The 20,245-nt window shown below is 41.9% G+C and overlaps 1 protein-coding gene across 1 annotated transcript in view; it reads left to right on the top strand.

Moving 5' to 3' along the window:
* The window catches only part of CFAP221 (cilia and flagella associated protein 221), a 124,602-nt gene that overhangs the window by 85,150 nt on the left and 19,207 nt on the right, over positions 1 to 20,245 (top strand). The window contains exons 16-19 of the mRNA XM_013970323.2: positions 639 to 719; positions 4,862 to 4,969; positions 5,064 to 5,198; positions 19,610 to 19,768. Coding sequence (XP_013825777.2) covers positions 639 to 719; positions 4,862 to 4,969; positions 5,064 to 5,198; positions 19,610 to 19,768 — 483 coding nt within the window. The remainder of the gene's footprint in view (positions 1 to 638; positions 720 to 4,861; positions 4,970 to 5,063; positions 5,199 to 19,609; positions 19,769 to 20,245) is intronic.

The following is a 20,245-nucleotide window of genomic DNA, read 5'->3' as shown; positions in this document are numbered from 1 at the left end:
GCCTGGCACAGGCTGGACACTGCTCTGGGTTCTGTGGGTGATGCTGCACAGCCACCTGCAGGACATGTATTAGGTGATGCTTTGGGGATTAGCATCCTTGGAAGAGAAGGGAATGGAATGGGCAGAGGAGAAATAAGGCTACAGTACTTTGATGAAGTCCTCGCTGATGTCACAAGGGGCTCTGGGCCTGGCACAGGGCAAGGACCACCTTTGTATCTTTGCTTCAGCCTCTCTTTGGAGGCAGCTGTCCCAGTGAGCACACGGCCTCGAGTGAGATAGCACCCTTCAGCCACAGCTGCCCCTGAGGGCTGACCCCTGAGGGTTGTTTCTGTCAATAGGACTCAGGACTCACTCCTCAAGTCTGAAGGGGATTCTGGGCAACAGGTGCAGCCTCCACAACAGGGGAAAATAAAAGACACACCCTGAGAGACAAGGATATGGGGGTGGGCAGTGGCCACACTGCCTCCATTCCCTGCATATCAAGTATCAACTGTAGTCAGATATCAGCCTTGGTTGCAGGAAGAGTTATTTAGAGGGAAGAGCTGTTCACTTAATGTTCAAAATGTAGAGAAACAGAAGTATAGCTGCCTTTGCTCAATGTTGATCATGTGTCACCTTTTTGAATTTTCACATTTTAGGCTCCTGGTGGCCTTGGACCTGTCCCAATTAAATCTTCAGAAATTCAAGTCAAGCAGCCCCATTCCTTCTTCAATCTGCAGGTCAGACCTGTCATATGGTTTCGTTAATTGGGTTTCTTATGTCCTAAACAAAGTGTTCTTGACTCTGAATTGCTCTAATTCATTAGTTTTGTTCTATTACAGATTATAACGAATAACAAACACTGTTTATTTCCCTGCTGTTATCTAATGTGATGTGTGAGGTGTAACAGATTCTCTTTTCCTGATGTGGTTTGTGGAAACCAGGATCTTTATTCTGTGAATAGACCATATAGTATGCAAACCTGAACTCAGTGAAGCTCTGAGCCATGCCGTGCTGGGCCACCCAAGACGGATGGGTCATAGTGGAGAGTTCTGACAAAATGTGGTCCACTGGAGGAAGAAATGGCAAACTGCACCAGTGTTCTTGCTGCAAGAACCCCATGAACGATATGAAAAGGCAAAATGATATGACACTGGAAGATCAGCCCCCCAGGTTGGAAGATGTCCAGTATGCTACTGGGGAAGAGTGGAGGGCAATCACTAGTAGCTACAGAAAGGACAAAGTGACTGGGCCAAAGCAGAAACAGTGCTCAGTTGTGGATGTATCTGGTGGTGAAAGTAAAGTCCAAAGCTGTAAAGAACAATACTGCCTAGGAACCTGGAATGTTAGGTCCATGAATCAAGGTAAATTGGACGTGGTCAAGCAGGAGGTGGCAAGAGTGAACATTGACATCTTAGAAATCAGTGAACTAAAATGGACAGGAATGGGTGAATTTAATTCAGATGACAATTATATCTACTACTGTGGTGAGAATCCCTTAGAAGAAATGGAGTAACCCTCAGAGTCAACAAAAGGGTCCAAAATGTGGTACTTGGGTGCAATCTTGAAAATGACAGAATGATCTCAGTTCATTTCCAAGGCAAACCATTCAATATCACAGTAATCCAAGTCTGTGCCCCAACCACTGATGCCAAAGAAGCTGAAGTTGAATGGTTCTATGAAGACCTACAAGAACCTTCTAGAACTAACACCAAAAACAGATGTCCCTTTCATCCTAGAGGGTAGGAATGCCAAAGTAGGAAATCAAGAGATACCTGGAGTAACAGGCAAGTTTGGCCTTGGAGTACAAAATGAAGCAGAGCAAAGGTAACAGAGTTTTGTCAAGAGAACACATTGGTCATTGCAAGCACCCTTTTCCAATAGCACAAGAGATGACTGTACACATGGACATCACCAGATGGTCAATACTGAATTCAGAATGATTATATTCTTTTCAATAGAAGATGGAGCAGCTTCATACAATCAGCAGAAAAAAAGACCTGGAGCTGACTGTGGCTCAGATCCTAAACTCTTTATTGCAGAATTCACAGGCTTAAATTGAAGAAAGCAGGGGAAACCACTAGGCCACTAGTTACACTAGTATAACTTAAATCAAATCCCTTGTGATTATACAGTGGAAGTAATGAATAGATTCAAATGACTAGATGTGGTAGACAGAATGCCTAAAGAACTATGGACAGAGGTTGATAACATTGTACAGGAGGCAGCGACCAAAGCCATCCCATAGAAATAGAAATGCAAGAAGGCAAAGTGATTGTATGAGGAGGCTTTACAAATAGTTGAGAAAAGAAGAGCAGTGAAAAAACAAGGGAGAAAAGGAAAGATATACCCAACTGAATGCAGAGTTCCAGAGAATAGTAAGGAGAGATAAGAAAGCCTTCCTAAGTGAACAATGCAAAGAAACAGGAAAACTATAGCATGGGAAAGACTAGAGATCTCTTCAGGAAAATTGGAGATATCAAGGAAAGAGTTCATGCAAAGATGGGCACAATAAACGACAGAAATGGCAAGGAATTAACAGAAACAGAAGATATTAGGAAGAGGTGGCAAGAATACACAGAAGAACTGTACAAAAAACATCTTAATGATCTGGATAATCACAAGGATATGGTCACTCACCTAGAGCCAGACATCCTGGAGTGTGAAGTCAAATGGGCCTTAGGAAGCATTACTACAAACAAAGCTAATTGAGGTGACGGAATTCCAGCTGAGCTATTTCAAATCCTTAAAAATGATGCTGTTGAAGTGCTGCACTCAATATGCCAGCAAATTTGGAAAACTCAGCAGTGCCCACAGAGCTGGAAAAGGTCAGTTTTCATTCCAATCCCAAAAAGGGCAATGCCAAAGAATGCTCAAACTACTGTACAATTGTGCTCATTTTGCATGCTACTAAGGTTATGCTCAAAATCCTTCAGGCTCGGCTTCAGCAGTACGTGAACTGAGGACTTCCAGATGTTACCGGCTGGGTTTAGAAAAGGCAGAGGAGCCGGAGATCAAATTGTCAACATTCACTGGATCCTAGAGAAAGCAAGGAAATTCCAGAAAAACATCTACCTCCATTTCATCGACCACACTCAAGTCTTTGACTATGTGGATCATAACAAACCATGGAAAGCTCTTAAAGAGCTTACCTGTCTCCTGAGAAATTGTATGTGGGTCAAGAAGCAACAGTTACCAGACAATCTTACCTGTCTCCTGAGAAATTGCATGTGGGTCAAGAAGCAACGGTTAGAATCCTGTATGGAGCAACTGATTGAAAAAGGAGTATGACAGGGCTGTCTGCTGTCACCCTGTTTGTTTAACCTATTTTCTGAGCACATCATGAGAAATGCCGGGCTGGATGAGTTATAAGCTGGAATCAAGATAGGCGGGAGGAACATCAACAACCTTGGAAATGTGGATGATACCACTCTAATGACAGTAAAGAGGAACTAAAGAGCCTCTTGATGAAGGTGAAAAAGGAGAGTGGAAAAAGCTGGCTTAAAACTCAATATTCAAAAAACGAAGATCATGGCGTCTGGTCCCATCACTTGATGGCAAATAGATGGGGGGAAAATGGAGACAGTGATGAACTTTATTTTCTTGGCCTCTAAAATCACTGCAGGCAGTGACTGCAGCCATGAAATTAAAAGATTCTTGCACCTCAGAAGAAAAGCTGTGACAAACCTAGACAGTGTGTTAAAAATCAGAGACATCATTTTGCTGACAAAGATGCATATAGTCAAAGCTGTTATTTTTCCAGTAGCCGTGTATGGACGTGAGAGTTGGACCATAAAGAAGACTGAGTGCCAAAAAATTGATGCCTTTGAACTGTGGTGCTAGAGAAGACTCTGGAGAGTCCCTTGGACAGCAAGGAGGTCAAACCAGTCAATCCTGAAGGAAATCAACTCTGAATGTTCATTGGAAGGACTGATGCTGAAGCTGAAGCTCCAATACTTCGGCCACCTGATGGGAAGACCTGACTCATTGGAAAAGACCCTGATGCTGGGAAAGATTGAGGCAGGAGGAGAAGACGGTGACAGAGGATGAGATGGTTAAATAGAATTATCGACTAAATGGCCATGAATTAGCTAGTGAAGGAGAGGGAAGCCTGGTGTGCTGCAGTCCATGGGGTCGCAAAGAGTCAGACACGATTTAGCAACTCAACAACCACCACCACGTGCATACCTGAAGCTACTTGAAATGCATATGTTAGAAATTTGAAGAAAAGGTGTAAGTAAACAAAAGTCAGTTAGTTTTCGTTGAGTTGTATGACCACTTTTGTTTTTGAAAATATGCATATTTATTTGTCTCATTTTTTAAGTTAAGTATAATTGATTTACAATATCTTGTTAGTTTCAGGTATACAGCACAGTTATTCAGTTACACACATATATATACTTATATTATTTTTGAGACTCTTCCCTTATGGTAGTGGTGGTTTAGTTGATAAGTCATGTCTGACTCTTGTGATCCCATGGACTATAGCTCACCAGGCTCCTCCGTCCATGGGAATTCCCAGGCAAGAATACTGGCATGGGTTGCTGTTTCCTTCTCCAGGGGATCTTCCTGATCCAGGTGTTGCATTGCAGGCAGATTCTTTACTGACGGAGCCAGCAAGGAAGCCCATTTTCTCTTAGATGTTCTTAACAAAATATTGAGTATCATTCCGTGTGCTGTACCATAGGTCCTTGTAAAATATGCAAGTTTTAAATTGACAAACCAGTGTTCAGTGTATCTATAGGTAACTATGAACCCTTCTGTGTGTTGGGACCCAGAACAGGGCCAGGACTGTGTTGACAGGGCTGGGCCAAACCGACCAGGGTCCCGGGGCTGGGAAATGCCTCTCAAGGGGCATGAGCTCCTGTCTTCCCTCCCCCAGGTTCCTCAGCTATACAAGATCAAGAGGTACCAGCCGGTCTCTGTGCAGGGGTCTTCAGCCAGCTACAGACCTCAAAAGCTTGCTCGGGCCCTGAGGCAAGGAGCTGAGGTAACGCATCCCACCTTGGGGAGAGGAACCGCCCCCACCTTTTCCTCGCTGCCCAGGCCTCGAGACTAACATGCTGCCCTTGGTCCTGGCCCAGGACGAAGCCACCACGGTCATCACCCTGCCCAAGCAGGATTCCTCGCCCCAGCTGCCCAGTGAGACCTCCGTCCTGAGCATAAAACTCCCCGAGGCCATGGCCCAAGCTCCAGATTACGACCCGCTTTATATTTTTGTAAGTGCCATCAGCAGAAGTCATGGTTCCCTGTCTCTTTGTTTTAGCAGTTACCTTATAAGAAAACAGAAACAAATAGAAAACAAGCTTGTTTATGGTTGCCAAAGGGGAAAGGGAGGTAGGGTAAACTAGGAGTGTGAGATTAGCAAGTACTCCTAACTGCGCATGAAACAGATAAACAATAAGGTCCTACTGTATCAGGGAACTGTATCCCCTATAACGGAAAAGAATCTGGCATATATATATATATACATATATATATATAAAACAATCACTTTGCTGAACACCTAAAACTGACACAATATTGTAAATCAACTATACTTCATTAAAAAAAAAAAAGGCATTGAAAAAAAGAAGACAGAAGCACCAATTGGGAATATTTTTCTCTCTTTGGAATTTCAGGAATTGTTTAACATCTCACTTTTGAAATTGCTGGCCAGACTTTATTGCTTGGAGAATATCAACGTTTCTTTTAACAACTCCGGCATTTATTTTTTAAGACAATAGCTTTATGGCCGTATCTGTAACATGCACATATGTATTTTTGTGTTTATTTTAAGCATAGTTTCCATATAACATTATACAAGTTTATGTACAGGTATATAATACAGTGATTCACAAGTTTTAAAGGTAAACTATATGTATATATTTTTAAAAAAGAAAACACAACAGAAAAAAGTAAAGTCACCCCAAACTCCATCCTGAAGTTCTAGTTGATCCCTTGTCCCATCTTTGGGCACCATGTCCCTGCCACACCGATCCCTGACTCCCTTTTTTTTTAATGCTTTATTGGCCCAAAGTACACATTTTTTTTTTAATTGGAGGCTAATTACAATATTGTGGTGGTTTTTGCCATACATTCACATGAATCAGCCATGGGTATACATGTGTTCCCCATCCAGAACCTCTCTCACACCTCCCTCCCCATCCCATCCCTCAGGGTCATCCCAGTGCACCAGCCGTGAGTGCCCTGTTTCCATCAAACCTGGACCAGCAATCTATTTCACATATAGTAATATACATGTTTCAATGCTATTCTCTCAAATCATCCCACCCTCGCCTTCTCCCACAGAGTCCAAAACTCTGTTCCTTACATCTGTGTCTCTTTTGCTGTCTCACATATAGGGTCATTGTTACCATCTTTCTAAATTCCATATATATGTGTTAATATACTGTATTGGTGTTTTTCTTTCTGACTTACTTCATTCTGTATAATAGGCTCCAGTTTCATCCACCTCATTAGAACTGATTCAAATGCATTCTTTTTAGTAGCTGAGTAATATTGCATTGTGTATATGTACCACAACTTTCTTATCCATTCATCTGCTGATGGACATCTAGGTTGCTTCCATGTCCTGGCTATTATAAACAGTGCTGCAATGAATGTTGGAGTACACGTGTCTCTTTCAATTCTGGTTTCCTCGGTGCATATTCCCAGCAGTAGGATTGCTGGGTCGTATGGCAGTTCAATTTCCAGTTTTTTAAGGAATCTCCACACTGTTCTCCATAGTGGCTATACTAGTTTGCATTCCCACCAACAGTGTAAAAGGATTCCTTTTTCTCCACACCCTCTCCAGCACTTATTGTTTGTAGACTTTTTGATAGCAGCCATTCTGACCAGCATGAAATAGTACCTCACTGTGGTTTTGATTTGCATTTCTCTGATAATGAGTGATGTTGAGCATCTTTTCATGTTTTGTTAGCCATCTATATGTCTTCTTTGGAGAAATGTCTGTTTAGTTCTTTGGCCCATTTTTTTATTGGGTCGCTTATTTTTCTGGAATTGAGCTGCAGGAGTTGCTTATGTATTTTTGAGATTAATTCTTTGTCAGCTGCTTCATTTGCTATTGTTTTCTCCCATTCTGAAGGCTGTCTTTTCACCTTGTTTATAGTTTCCTTTGTTATGCAAAAGCTTTTAAGTTTAGTTAGGTCCCATTTGTTTATTTTTGCTTTTATTTCCAATATTCTGGGAGGGGGGTCATAGAGGATCCTGCCATGATTTACGTCAGAGAGTGTTTTGTCTATGTTTTCCTCTAGGAGTTTTATAGTTTCTGATCTTACATTTAGATCTTTAATCCATTTTGAGTTTATTTTTGTGTATGGTATTAGAAAGTGTTCTAGTTTCATTCTTTTACAAGTGGTTGACCAGTTTTCCCAGCACCACTTGTTAAAGAGATTGTCTTTTCTCCATTGTATATCCTTGCCTCCTTTGTCAAAGATAAGGTGTCCATAGGTGCGTGGATTTATCTCTGGGCTTTTTGTTTTGTTCCATTGATCTCTGTTTCTGTCTTTGCGCCAGTACCATATTTTCTTGATGACTGTAGCTTTGTAGTAGAGCCTGAAGTCAGGCTGGTTGATTCCTCCAGTTCCATTCTTCTTTCTCAAGATTGCTTTGGCTATTCGAGGTTTTTTGTATTTTCATACAAATTGTGAAATTATTTGCTCTAGTTTGAAAAATACCATTGGTAGCTTGATAGGGATTGCATTGAATCTATAGATTGCTTTGAATAATATATTCATTTTCACTATATTGATTCTTCCAATCCATGAACATGGTATATTTCTCCATCTATTTGTGTCATCTTTGATTTCTTTTATCAGTGTTTTATAATCTTCTATATATAGGTGTTTTGTTTCTCTAGGTAGATTTATTCCTAAGTATTTGTATTTTATTTTTTTCATTGCAATGATGAATGGAATTGTTTCCTTAATTTCTCTTTCTGTTTTCCATTGTTAGTGTATAGGAATGCAAGGGATTTCTGTGTGTTAATTTTATATCCTGCAACTTTACTATATTCATTGATTAGCTCTAGTAATTTTCTGGTGGAGTCTTTAGGGTTTTCTATATAGAGGATCATGTCATCTGCAAACAGTAAGAGTTTTACTTCTTATTTTCCAATCTGGATTCCTTTCATTTCTTTTTCTTCTCTCATTGCTGTGGCTAAAATTTCCAAAACCATGTTGAATAGTGATGGTGAGAGTGGGCATCCTTGTCTCATTCCTGACTTTAGGGGAAACGCTTTCAGTTTTTCACCATTGAGGATAATATTTGCTGTGGGTTTGTCATATATAGCTTTTATTAGATGTATGTTCCTATATTATATGTATGTTCCTTTTATTATAGGTATGTTCCTTCTATGCCTGCGTTCTGCAGGGTTTTTATCATAAATGGATGTTGAATTTTGCCAAAGCCTTTCTCTGCATCTATTGAGATAATCATATAGTTTTTATCTTTCAATTTGTTAATGTGGTGTATCACATTGATTGATTTGTGAATATTGAAGAATCCTTGCATCCCTGCAATAAAACCCACTTGGTCATGATGTATGATCTTTTTAATATGCTGTTGGGTTCTGTTTACTAAAATTTTGTTAAGGATTTTTGCATCTATGTTCATCAGTGATGTTAACCTGTAGTTTTCTTTTTTTGTGGCATCTTTGTCTGGTTTTGGTGTTAGGGTGATGGTGGCCTCATAGAATGAGTTTGGAAGTTTACCTTCCTCTGCAATTTTCTGGAAGAGTTTGAGTAGGATAGGGTTAGCTCTTCTTTAAATTTTTGGTAGAATTCAGCTGTGAAGCCATCTGATCCTGTTGGAAGATTTCTGATTATGGTTTCGATTTCTGTGCTTGTGATGGGTCTGTTAAGGTTTTCTATTTCTTCCTGGTTCAGTTTTGGAAAGTCACACTTTTCTAAGAATTTGTCCACTTCTTCCAAGCTATCCATTGTACTGGCATATAGTTGCTGCTAGTAGTCTTTACGATCCTTTGTATTTCTGTGTTGTCTGATTTCTCCATTCATTTCTAATTTTGTTGATTTGATTCTTCTCCCTTTGTTTCTTGATGAGCCTGGCTAATGGTTTGTCTATTTTATTTATCTTCTCAAAGAACCAGCTTTTGGTTTTGTTGATGTTGGCTATGGTCTCCTTTGTTTCTTTTGCATTTATTTCTGCTCCAATTTTTATGATTTCTTTCCTTCTCCTAACCCTGGAGTGCTTCATTTCTTCTTTTTCTAGTTGCTTTAGGTGTTCAGTTCAGTTCAGTTCAGTTCAGTCGCTCAGTCGTGTCCGACTCTTTGCCACCCCATGAATCACAGCACGCCAGGCCTCCCTGTCCATCACCAGCTCCTGGAGTTCACTCAGACTCATGTCCATCGAGTCCGTGATGCCATCCAGCCATCTCATCCTCTGTCATCCCCTTCTCCTCCTGCCCCCAATCCCTCCCAGCATCAGAGTCTTTTCCAATGAGTCAACTCTTCGCATGAGGTGGCCAAAGTACTGGAGTTTCAGCTTTAGCATCATTCCTTCCAAAGAAATCCCACGGCTGATCTCCTTCAGAATGGACTGATTGGATCTCCTTGCAGTCCAAGGGACTCTCAAGAGTCTTCTCCAACACCACAGTTCAAAAGCATCAATTCTTCAGCGCTCAGCCTTCTTCACAGTCCAACTCTCACATCCATACAAGATCACAGGAAAAACCATAGCCTTGACTAGACGGACCTTAGTCGGCAAAGTAATGTCTCTGCTTTTGAATATACTATCTAGGTTGGTCATAACTTTTCTTCCAAGGAGTAAGCGTCTCTTAATTTCATGGCTGCAGTCACCATCTGCAGTGATTTTGGAGCCCCCAGAAATAAAGTCCGACACTGTTTCCACTGTTTCCCCCTCTATTTCCCATGAAGTGATGGCACCGGATGCCATGATCTTCGTTTTCTGAATGTTGAGCTTTAAGCCAACTTTTTCACACTCCTCTTTCACTTTCATCAAGAGGCTTTGTAGCTCCTCTTCACTTTCTGCCATAAGGGTGGTGTCATCTGCATATCTGAGATTATTGATATTTCTCCCGGCAATCTTGATTCCAGCTTATGTTTCTTCCAGTCCAGCGTTTCTCATGATGTACTCTGTATATAAGTTAAATAAGCAGGGTGACGATATACAGCCTTGACGTACTCCTTTTCCTATTTGGAACCAGTCTGTTGTTCCATGTCCAGTTCTAACTGTTGCTTCCTGACCTGCATACGGATTTCTCAAGAGGCAGGTTAGGTGGTCTGGTATTCCCATCTCTTTCAGAATTTTCCACAGTTTATTGTGATCCACACAGTCAAAGGCTTTGGCATAGTCAATAAAGCAGAAATAGATGTTTTTCTGGAACTGTTTCCTTATTACCAAATTCAGACTTAAATTGAAGAAAGTAGGGAAAACCGCTAGACCATTCAGGTATGACCTAAATCAAATCCTTTATGATTATACAGTGGAAGTGAGAAATAGATTTAAGGGCCTAGATCTGATAGATAGAGTGCCTGATGAACTATGGAATGAAGTTTGTGACATTGTACAGCAGACAGGGATCAAGACCATCCCCATGGAAAAGAAATGCAAAAAAGCAAAATGGCTGTCTGGGGAGGCCTTACAAATAGCTGTGAAAAGAAGAGAGGCGAAAAGCAAAGGAGAAAAGGAAAGATATAGGCATCTGGATGCAGAGTTCCAAAGAATAGCAAGAAGAGATAAAAAGCATTCTTCAGTGATCAATGCAAAGAAATAGAGGAAAAGAACAGAATGGGAAAGACTAGAGATCTCTTCAAGAAAATTAGAGATACCAAGGGAACATTTCATGCCAAGATGGGCTCGATAAAGGACAGAAATGTCTGGACCTAACAGAAGCAGAAGATATTAAGAAGAGGTGGCAAGAATACACGGAAGAACTGTACAAAAAAGATCTTCACAACCCAGATAATCATGATGATGTGATCACTAATCTAGAGCCAGACATCTTGGAAAGTGAAGTCAAGCGGGCCTTAGAAAGCATCACTACGAACAAAGCTAGTGGAGGTGATGGAATTCCAGTTGAGCTGTTTCAAATCCTGAAAGATGCTGCTGTGAAAGTGCTGCACTCAATATGCCAGCAAATATGGAAAACTCAGCAGTGGCCACAGGACTGGAAAAGGTCAGTTTTCATTCCAATTCCAAAGAAAGGCAATGCAAAAGAATGCTCAAAATACCGCACAATTTCACTCACCTCACATGCTAGTAAAGTAATGCTCAAAATTCTCCAAGCCAGGCTTCAGCAATACATGAACCGTGAACTCCCTGATGCTTTAGGTGTAGAGTTAGGTTATTTATTTTGATTTTTCTCCTGTTTCTTGAGGTAGGCTTGTATTGCTATGAACCTTCCCCTTAGCATTGCTTTTACTGAATCCCATAGGTTTTTGGGTTGTTGTGTTTTCATTTTCATTGGTTTATATTCATATTTTGATTTCTTCTGTGATTTGTTGGTTATTCAGAATTGTGTTGTTTAGCCTCCATATGTTTGTATTTTTAATAGTTTTTTTCCTGTCTAATCTTACTGCATTGTGATCAGAAAAGATACTTGAGATGGTTTCCATTTTTTTGAATTTACCAAGGCTAGATTTATGGCCCAGAGTGTGATCTGGAAAAGGTTCCGTGTGCACTTGAGAAAAAGGTGAAATTCATTGTTTTAGGGTGAAATGTCCTATAGATATCAATTAGGTCTAACTGGTCCATTGTATCATTTAAAGTTTGTGTTTCCTTGCTAATTTTTTCTGTTTAATTGATCTATCCATAGGTGTGAGTGGGGTGTTAAAGTCTCCCACTATTATTCTGTTATTGTTAAGTTCCCCTTTCATACTTGTTAGCATTTGCCTTACATATTGCGGTGCTCCTATGTTGGGTGCATATATATTTATAATTGTTATATCTTCTTCTTGGATTGATCCTTTGATCATTATGTAGTGCCCTTCTTTGTCTCTTTTCACGGCCCTTATTTCAAAGTCTATTTTATCTGATATGAGTATTGCTACTCCTGCTTTCTTTTGGTCTCCATTTGAGTAAAATATAGTTTTACAGCCCTTCACTTTCAGTCTGTTTGTGTCCCTTGTTTTGAGGTGGGTCTCTTGTAGACAGCATATATAGGGGTCTTGTTTTTGTATCCATTCAGCCAGTCTTTGTCTTTTGGTTGGGGCATTCAACCCATTTACATTTAAGATAATTAAATATAAATAAAAAATAATCCCATTGCCATTTACTTTGTTGTTTTGGGTTCGAGTTTATAAACTTTTTCTGTGTTTCCTGTCTAGAGAAGATCCTTTAGCATTTGTTGAAGAGCTGGTTTGGTGGTGCTGAATTCTCTGAGCTTTTGCTTGTCTGTAAAGCTTTTGATTTCTCCTTCATATCTGAATGAGATCCTTGCTGGGTACAGTAATCTGGGTTGTTATATTTTCCTCTTTCATCACTTTAAGTATGTCCTGCCATTCCCTTCTGGCTTGAAGAGTTTCTATTGAAAGGTCAGCTGTTATCCTTATGGGGATCCCCTTGTGAGTTATTTGTTGTTTATCCATTGCTGCTTTTAATATTTGTTCTTTGTGTTTGATCTTCATTAATTTGATTATTATATGTCTTGGGGTGTTTCACCTTAGGTTTATCCTGTTTGGGACTCTGGCTTTCTTGGACTTGGGTGATGATTTCCTTCCCTGTTTTAGGGAAGTTTTCAACTATTATCTCCTCGAGTATTTTCTCATGGCCTTTCTTTTTGTCTTCTTCCAGGACTCCTATGATTTGAATGTTGGGGCGTTTAACATTGTCCCAGAGGTCTCTGAAGTTGTCTTCACTTCTTTTAATTCTTTTTTCTGTTTTCCTCTCTGCTTCATTTATTTCCACCATTCTATCTTCCACCTCACTTATTCTATCTTCTGCCTCAGTTATTCTACTGTTGGTTCCCTCCAGAGTGCTATTGATCTCAGTTATTGCATTATTCATTATTGATTGACTCTTTTTTATTCCTTCTAGGTCCTTGTTAAACTTGTCTTGCATCTTCTGAGTCTTTGTCTCCAGGCTATTTATCTGTAACTCCATTTTGTTTTCAGGACTTTGGATCATTTTTACTATCATTACTCTGAATTCTTTTTCAGATGGACTCCTTATCTCCTCCTCTTTTGTTTGGTTTGGTGGGCTTTTATCATATTTGATTACCTGCTGAATATTTCTCTGCCTTTTCATCTTGTTTAGGTTGCTGTGTTTGGGGTGGTCTTTCTGTATGCTGGAAGTTTGTGGTTCCTCCTTATTGTAGAGGTTCTTCCCTGTGGGTGGGATTGGACAAGTGGTTTGTCAAGATTTTCTGGTTAGGGAAGCTTGCATCGGTGTTCTGGTGGGTGGAGCTGGATCTCTTCTCTCTGTAGTGCAATGAAGTGTCCAGTAGTGAGTTTTGAGGTGTCTATGGGTTTGGTGTGACTTTTGGCTGCCTGTATTTTTGTGCTCAGGGTTATGTTTCTGCGTTGTTGGAGAATTAGCTTGGTATGTCTTGCTCTGAAACTTGTTGGCTCTTGGGTGGAGCTTGGTTTCAGTGTAGGTATGGAGGCTTTTGGATGAGCTCTTGTTGGTTAATGTTCCCTGGAGCCTGACTCCCTTTTTAATACCGAATTAAGTCCAAGCTCCTGACAATGTGAGGCTGAGCCGATTCTCCCCACTCCACTGCATGTGTCCTGGCCAGCCTGTGTGTTCCCCCATTACCTGCCCTCAGGGGCATCCCCCTTCCTCCTTATACTTGTAGATACATAAACAGTTGGAATGACTGAAGCGACTGAAGTGGCATGCAAACCCTAAGTCTAACGAGCAGAGCATTACAGTGGAGTGTTGGAGTGATGTCTGTGCATTGTCTCCAGGGGCAGAGGAGGCATCCAGGGCAGCGTGGACTCCATGTGCCGACGGTACAGGTTTCATAAAGGCACATCATTAAAGCAAAATAAAAGGCCATGATGAACTCTGACTAAAAGTCAGACAGGAAATCTGAGGAGGTTCTATGTAACTGCAGAATCATCGATAAAATGCCACCGTAGTTGCCCTGATAATGGTCTGTCTTGTAAGAACACACACTCGCATGCAGGATGAAGAAGGACCTTAGATACTGCTGAGCAAGTCTCCCCTGGGAGAATCTGTGTCTCTGATGGGGCGGAGGTTCTGATGGTCACACCAAGGGCCCATGGGATGCAAACCTGCCTGGCTCCTAACTGTTGGCCTCAGTGCTCCTCTCACTAGCTCTGCTGCTTTCCTCCAAAGAGCTGTAATACCTGTGTTTTGGCCACTGGGGGGCATGTTCCAGTAGTCTTATGGCAGGATGGAGGGGCAGTTCCTCAAAGAGGAACTCAGAGGTATAACCAGTAATGCTGAAGAAGCTGGAGTTGAATGGTCCTATGAAGACCTACAAGACCTTCTAGAACTAACACCAAAAAAAGACATCGCTTTCATCCTAGAGGGTAGGAATGCCAAAGTAGGAAATCAAGAGATACCTGGAGTAACAGGCAAGTTTGGCCTTGGAGTACAAAATGAAGCAGAGCAAAGACTAATAGAGTTTTGCCAAGAGAATGCACTGGTCGTAGCAAACACCCTCTTCCAAAAACACAAGAGAAGATTCTACACATGGACATCACCAAATGGTCAATACCAAAATCATATTGATTATATCTTTGCAGCCGAAGATGGAAAAGCTCTATACAGTCAGCAAAAACAAGACCAGGAGCTGACTGTGGCTCAGATCATAAATTCCTTATTGCAAAATTCAGACTTAGAATGAAGAAAGTAGGGAAAACCACTAGACCATTCAGATATGACCTAAATAAAATCTCTTACGATTATACAGTGGAAGTGACAAATAGATTCAAGGGATTAGATTTTATAGACAGAGTGCCTGAAGAACTATGGATAGAGGTTCGTGACATTCTACAGGAGGCCATGATCAAGAACATCCCCAAGAAAAAGAAACGCAAAAAGGCAAAATGGTTGTCTGAGGAGGCCTTACAAATAGCTGTGAAAAGAAGAGAAGCTAAAGGCAAAGGAGAAAAGGAAAGATATACCCATTTGAATGCAGAGTTCCAAAGAATAGAAAGGAGAGATAAGAAAGCCTTCCTCAGTGATCAATGCAAAGAAATAGAGGAAAACAATAGAATGGGAAAAACTAGAGATCTCATCAAGAAAATTAGAGATACCAAGGGAACATTTCATGCAAAGATATGCACAAGAAAGGGCAGAAACAGTATGGATCTAACAGAAACAGAAGGTAATAAAAAGAGGTGGCAAGAATACACGGAAGAACTATACAAAAAAGATCTTCATGACCCAGATAATCACGATAGTGTGATCTCTCACCTAAAGCCAGAAATCTTAGAATGCAAAGTCAAATGGGCCTTAAAAAGTATCACTACAAACAAAGCTAGTGGGGATGATGGAATTCCAGCTGAGCTATTTCAAATCCTAAAAGATGATTCTGTTAAAGTGCTGCACTCAATATGCCAGCGAATTTGGAAAACCCAGTGGTGGCCATAGGACTCAAAAAGATCAGTTTTCATTCCAATCCCAAAGAAAGGCAATGACAGAGAATCTTAAAACTACCACACAACTGTGCGTATCTTACATGCTTTGAGCAAAGTAATGCTCAAAATTCTCCAAGCCAGGCTTCAGCAATATGTGAACCGTGAACTTCCAGATGTTCAAGCTGGAATTAGAAAAGGCAGAGGAACCAGAGATCAAATTGCCAACATCTGCTGGATCATCAAAAAAGCAAGAGAGTTCCAGAAAAACATCTATTTCTGCTTTATTGACTATGCCAAAGCCTTTGACTGTGTGGATCACAACAAACTATGTAAAATTCTTAGAGAGATGGGAACATCAGACCATCTTACCTGCATCCTGAGACATCTGTATGCAGGTCAAGAAGCAGCAGTTAGAACCAGGCATGGAATAATAGACTGGAAAATCAGGAAAGGAGTACATCAAGGCTGTATGTCACCCAGGTTATTTAACTTACATGCAGAGTACATCTTGCGAAAGGTTGGGCTGAATGAAGCACAAGCTGGAATCAAGATTGTAGGGAGAAATATCAATAGCCTCAGGTATGCAGATGATTCCATCCTTATGGCAGAGAGCGAAGAAGAACTAAAGAACCTCTTGATGAAAGTGAGTGAGGAGAGTGAAAAAGTTGGCTTAAAACTCAGCATTCAGAAAACTAAGATCATGGCATCTGGTCCCATCACTTCATGGCAAGTAGATGGGGAAACAGTGGAAACAGTGACAGACTAGTTTCTTTGGCTCCAGAATCACTGCAGATGGTGACTGCAGCCATGAAATTAAAAGACACTTGCTCCTTGGAAGAAAAGCTATGACCAATCTATAGAGCATATTAAAAAGCAGAGACATTACTTTGCTGACAAAGGTCTGTCTAGTTAAAGCTATGGTTTATCCAGTAGTCATGTATGAATGTGAGAGTTGGACTATAAAGAAAGCTGAGTGCTGAAGAATTGCTACTTTTGAGCTGTGGTGTTGGGGAAGACTCTTGAGAGTCCCTTGGACAGCAAGGAGATCCAACCAGTCCATCCTAAAGGAAATCAGTCCTGAATATTCGTTAGAAGGACTGATGCTAAAGCTGAAACTCCAATACTTGGGCCACCTCATGCGAGGAAGTGACTCATTGGGAAAGACCCTGATACTGGAAAAGATTGAAGGCAGGAGGAAAAGGGGACAACAGAGGATGAGATGGTTGGATGGCATCACCAACTGAATGGACATGAGTCTGAGTAAGCTCTGGGAGTTGGTGATGGACAGGGAAGCCTGGCATGCTGTGGTCCATGGGGTCACAAAGAGTAGGACACAACTGAGAGACTGAACTGAACTGAACTGAACATCATAGGACATTTAGCTCAGTGATTTCCAGACTTCACTTGGCACCAGAACCCTCTCATCGGCTGAAGTTCTACATAGAAAGGCTGGGCTGGCAGTAGGAGAGGGGCTTTCCTGAGAAGGGTATCCCAGCAAAACCCCAGGATTTCCATGGTAAGGTTTGGACACCACTCTCTTGTCCCCCAGACCCACCCACTACCACCTCCCTCACCACTCTGCAAGTGAGAAAGAGACCAGTTTTGCAGACATAACATATATCAACATATACCAAGTTCTATACTTTAAGTGCATGCAGTTTATTGTATATCAATTATACCTCAGTATGGCTATAAAAGAAAGAATTTGGAAACCCTAAGAAAAAAACATAAAAGGCAATGTTGTTGTTCAGTCGCTCAGTCATGTCCAATTTTGTGACCCCATGGACTGCAGCACACCAGGCTTCCCTGTCCTTCTCCATCTCCTGAAGTTTGCTCAAACTCATATCCATTAAGTTGATGATGCCATCCAACCATCTCATCCTCTGTTGCCCACTTCCCTTCTTGTCTTCAGTCTTTCTCAGCATTAGGATCTTTTCCAGTGAATTGGCTCTTCACATTGGGTGGCCGAAGTATTGGAGCTTCAGCTTCAGCATCAGTCCTTCCAATGAACATTCAGAGTTTATTTCCTTTAGGATTGACTGGTTTGATTTCCTTGTTGTCCAAGAGACTCTCAAGAGTCTTCTCCAGTACCACAATTCGAAACCATTAATTCTTTGGTGCTCAACCTTCTTTATCGTCTAACTCTCACATCCGTACACAACTACTGGAGAAACCATAGCTTTGACTGGATGGACCTTTGTCAGCAATAAATAGTGGTTATAACAAGGAAAGGTCTACAGTAAGTCTTGGGATGATATCTGTGCATTATCTACAGGGGCCAGAGGAGGCATCCAGGACAGGATGGACTCCATGTGCCAACAGTACAGGTTTCATAAAGGCACATCATTAAACCAAAATAAAAAGCCATTATAAACTCTAAGGGGGAGAGTCAACTAAAAATTGATATGTGTTCCAAAGAGGATGCCAACTAATATTTGGCATGATTTTTAAGACCTGATGGAAAATTTAAAAATATTAATAGAGTCCATCTGGCTTTATATTAGAACCTCCCTCTGTCACTGACCCAGAGGTCGTGATAGTGAACCTTCACCCAAAAGCTATAATCCAAGCCTGTGCTTGGCCTGGCAGAGAAACATATTGACACAGTTAAGACAAAATAAATGCTCTTTACTATTGAGTTGACCAAAAAGTTCATCCCCTCTCTGGAGTGATTGTGTACAGAGTACCTAAGTGGTGTAAGCTGGGCCACTTGCTTTGTGTCCTAACCTTGGCTCCTGCCATTATGTCTGTGCACCCAGGTGTACTTAAGGGAACCTGCACAGGAATAGGAAACATCCCCCATCTCCCCATCCCCACCTGCTTTCCTCTGCATCCTCGACCTCCCTAGCTTTCTCTCGCCAGGGGCCCCATCTTTCACCTTGTTTGTTTCTGGCCCTGCAGTCGCTCTCTGGGTCAGATTTGGGAGCCAGTGTTTGCATTTGCCCCTGTCTCAGCCCCCAACCCATATGACACATTGAAGAATGGGAAAAGAGCTGCTCTGGACACATGGGTATCTCCTGCCTCTTCCCTCAGCTGCAGAGCTCATTGAGATGTGTTGCTGGGGCCCTGCCGACTCCCTCAGGGGGCATCATTGCCTCCCTGCCCTCCTGCTGCCTTTACAGTCATGAGTTCAGGCAAGAGCCCACTTGCTCGGCATCTTTCTCCTCGGTCCTGGCTGTAGATCAGCCTCCCTGAACTAACAGAGAACTGTCTTCCTGGCATTTGTGGCTGGAACACATTCGTCACATCCACCACAACCAAGCTCTGCTGTCACACCTGCCTGGCCTGGCTGCATCATCTTTAAGTTGTGGGGAACGTTTATATCTTGACAGTGGAGATTTGTGTGTGTGTTTTAATTGCTTTTTTAATTATTCAGACAAAAAGAACAGAATCTCAGTGGTTCTTAAACATCTGAATTAACCACGAGGGAGCTGAAAGCTATGTTGTTTGGGACAAAAGCAGGGTTTTTATTGGATAAGCCCCAGAAGGAACATTAAAAGGCTCCATGTTTTTGTATATTTTGATATAGTTGCTCTGTACCTCCATTAGTCTCACTGGAAAATTAGTAAAAAACAGGATCTCCCTTAAAGCCAGATACTACATCCAAATGGAGCCTTCCTGAATTAAAGACACCAAAACAATGTTAAACGTTGACGTTTCCTGATGTATCAAATGCCACCCTCTCCTTTATCTTCTCTTTAAACTAGTTTTTAAAAAGCTGTTTTTCCTTCCCAAAACCAGAAGCTCATTTGCTTTTTAAAACCAGTTTGCTTATTTACAGTTAGGACTGATCAAATTTAGAAACAACTACTTTAAGCTGTGGTTCCATTTGTGCTGGTTTCCACGGGAGCCTAGTAAATCCGTGTGATATGTGATGAAGTTCTTCAGCCAGCAAAGTGACATCTGTGAGTGACCCTGACCACAGCCCATCTGAAACCACCTCAACTCTCCTGCTTGTCTTTCTCAGACAAGCTGACGCAGAGTCAGAGTGTCCGTACTGGTGGGAGCCATGGGGAACCTCAGCTGATGTCTGTCCTGTGCCTGAGGTGAAAGCTGGTCAGCAAAAGAGATTCTTTTTTTTCTCTCTCCTTCTGCAGAATCCCAGCCCGGGACTGTTTGCTGTGAAGCACCCTCTGACTTACGTGGAAACCTTGATCGATTACCACCTGTGCTCCCACCCCAAGTATAAGTTCACCAAGGAGTACCACTGCGGCTCCAGCATCCCCCTCACCCAGAAGCAATTTCTCCATCACACGGTAAAGCCGTCCCAGGCTCAGCAGCAGAACTGGCCCTGGGCTGCAGGGACCAGGGGGTGGGGGACAAGGAAGTGAGGGGTCGCAGCTGGAACTGGGAATAAGAGAGTTGGTGGCCACAGCTGCAGAGCAAGGACAGTAACCATGGCATGGGGCGCCGGCATGCCCCAGCCCTGGAGCAGGGCAGGCGGGCTCGCCACACCACCCCGTCTGCCTGTGCCCACTTCCAGGCTTCACGTTGCCCCCTTTCAACATTCTTACTCTCTTTTCCTTTGAAGGCTATGCCTAATATTCATTTTATTCCCACTGTGACCATGTAAGAGAAGTCGCATGGTGGTCACAGTCCTGGGGTCTGACACTCTCTCTCTCTGGTCCCTAACAAGGAGAGAAAGATCAGAAGGGACAAGGTGGTGACGTGGCAAACACACAGTGAGAAGGAGGCTCCCCAGAGTCCCTTCTTCCCTGGATAAGCAGCCTGAG

This window comes from Capra hircus, chromosome 2 (genome assembly GCF_001704415.2).
Source record: "Capra hircus breed San Clemente chromosome 2, ASM170441v1, whole genome shotgun sequence".
NCBI lineage: Eukaryota > Metazoa > Chordata > Mammalia > Artiodactyla > Bovidae > Capra > Capra hircus.
This window is presented reverse-complemented; position numbering and strand designations above follow the sequence as displayed.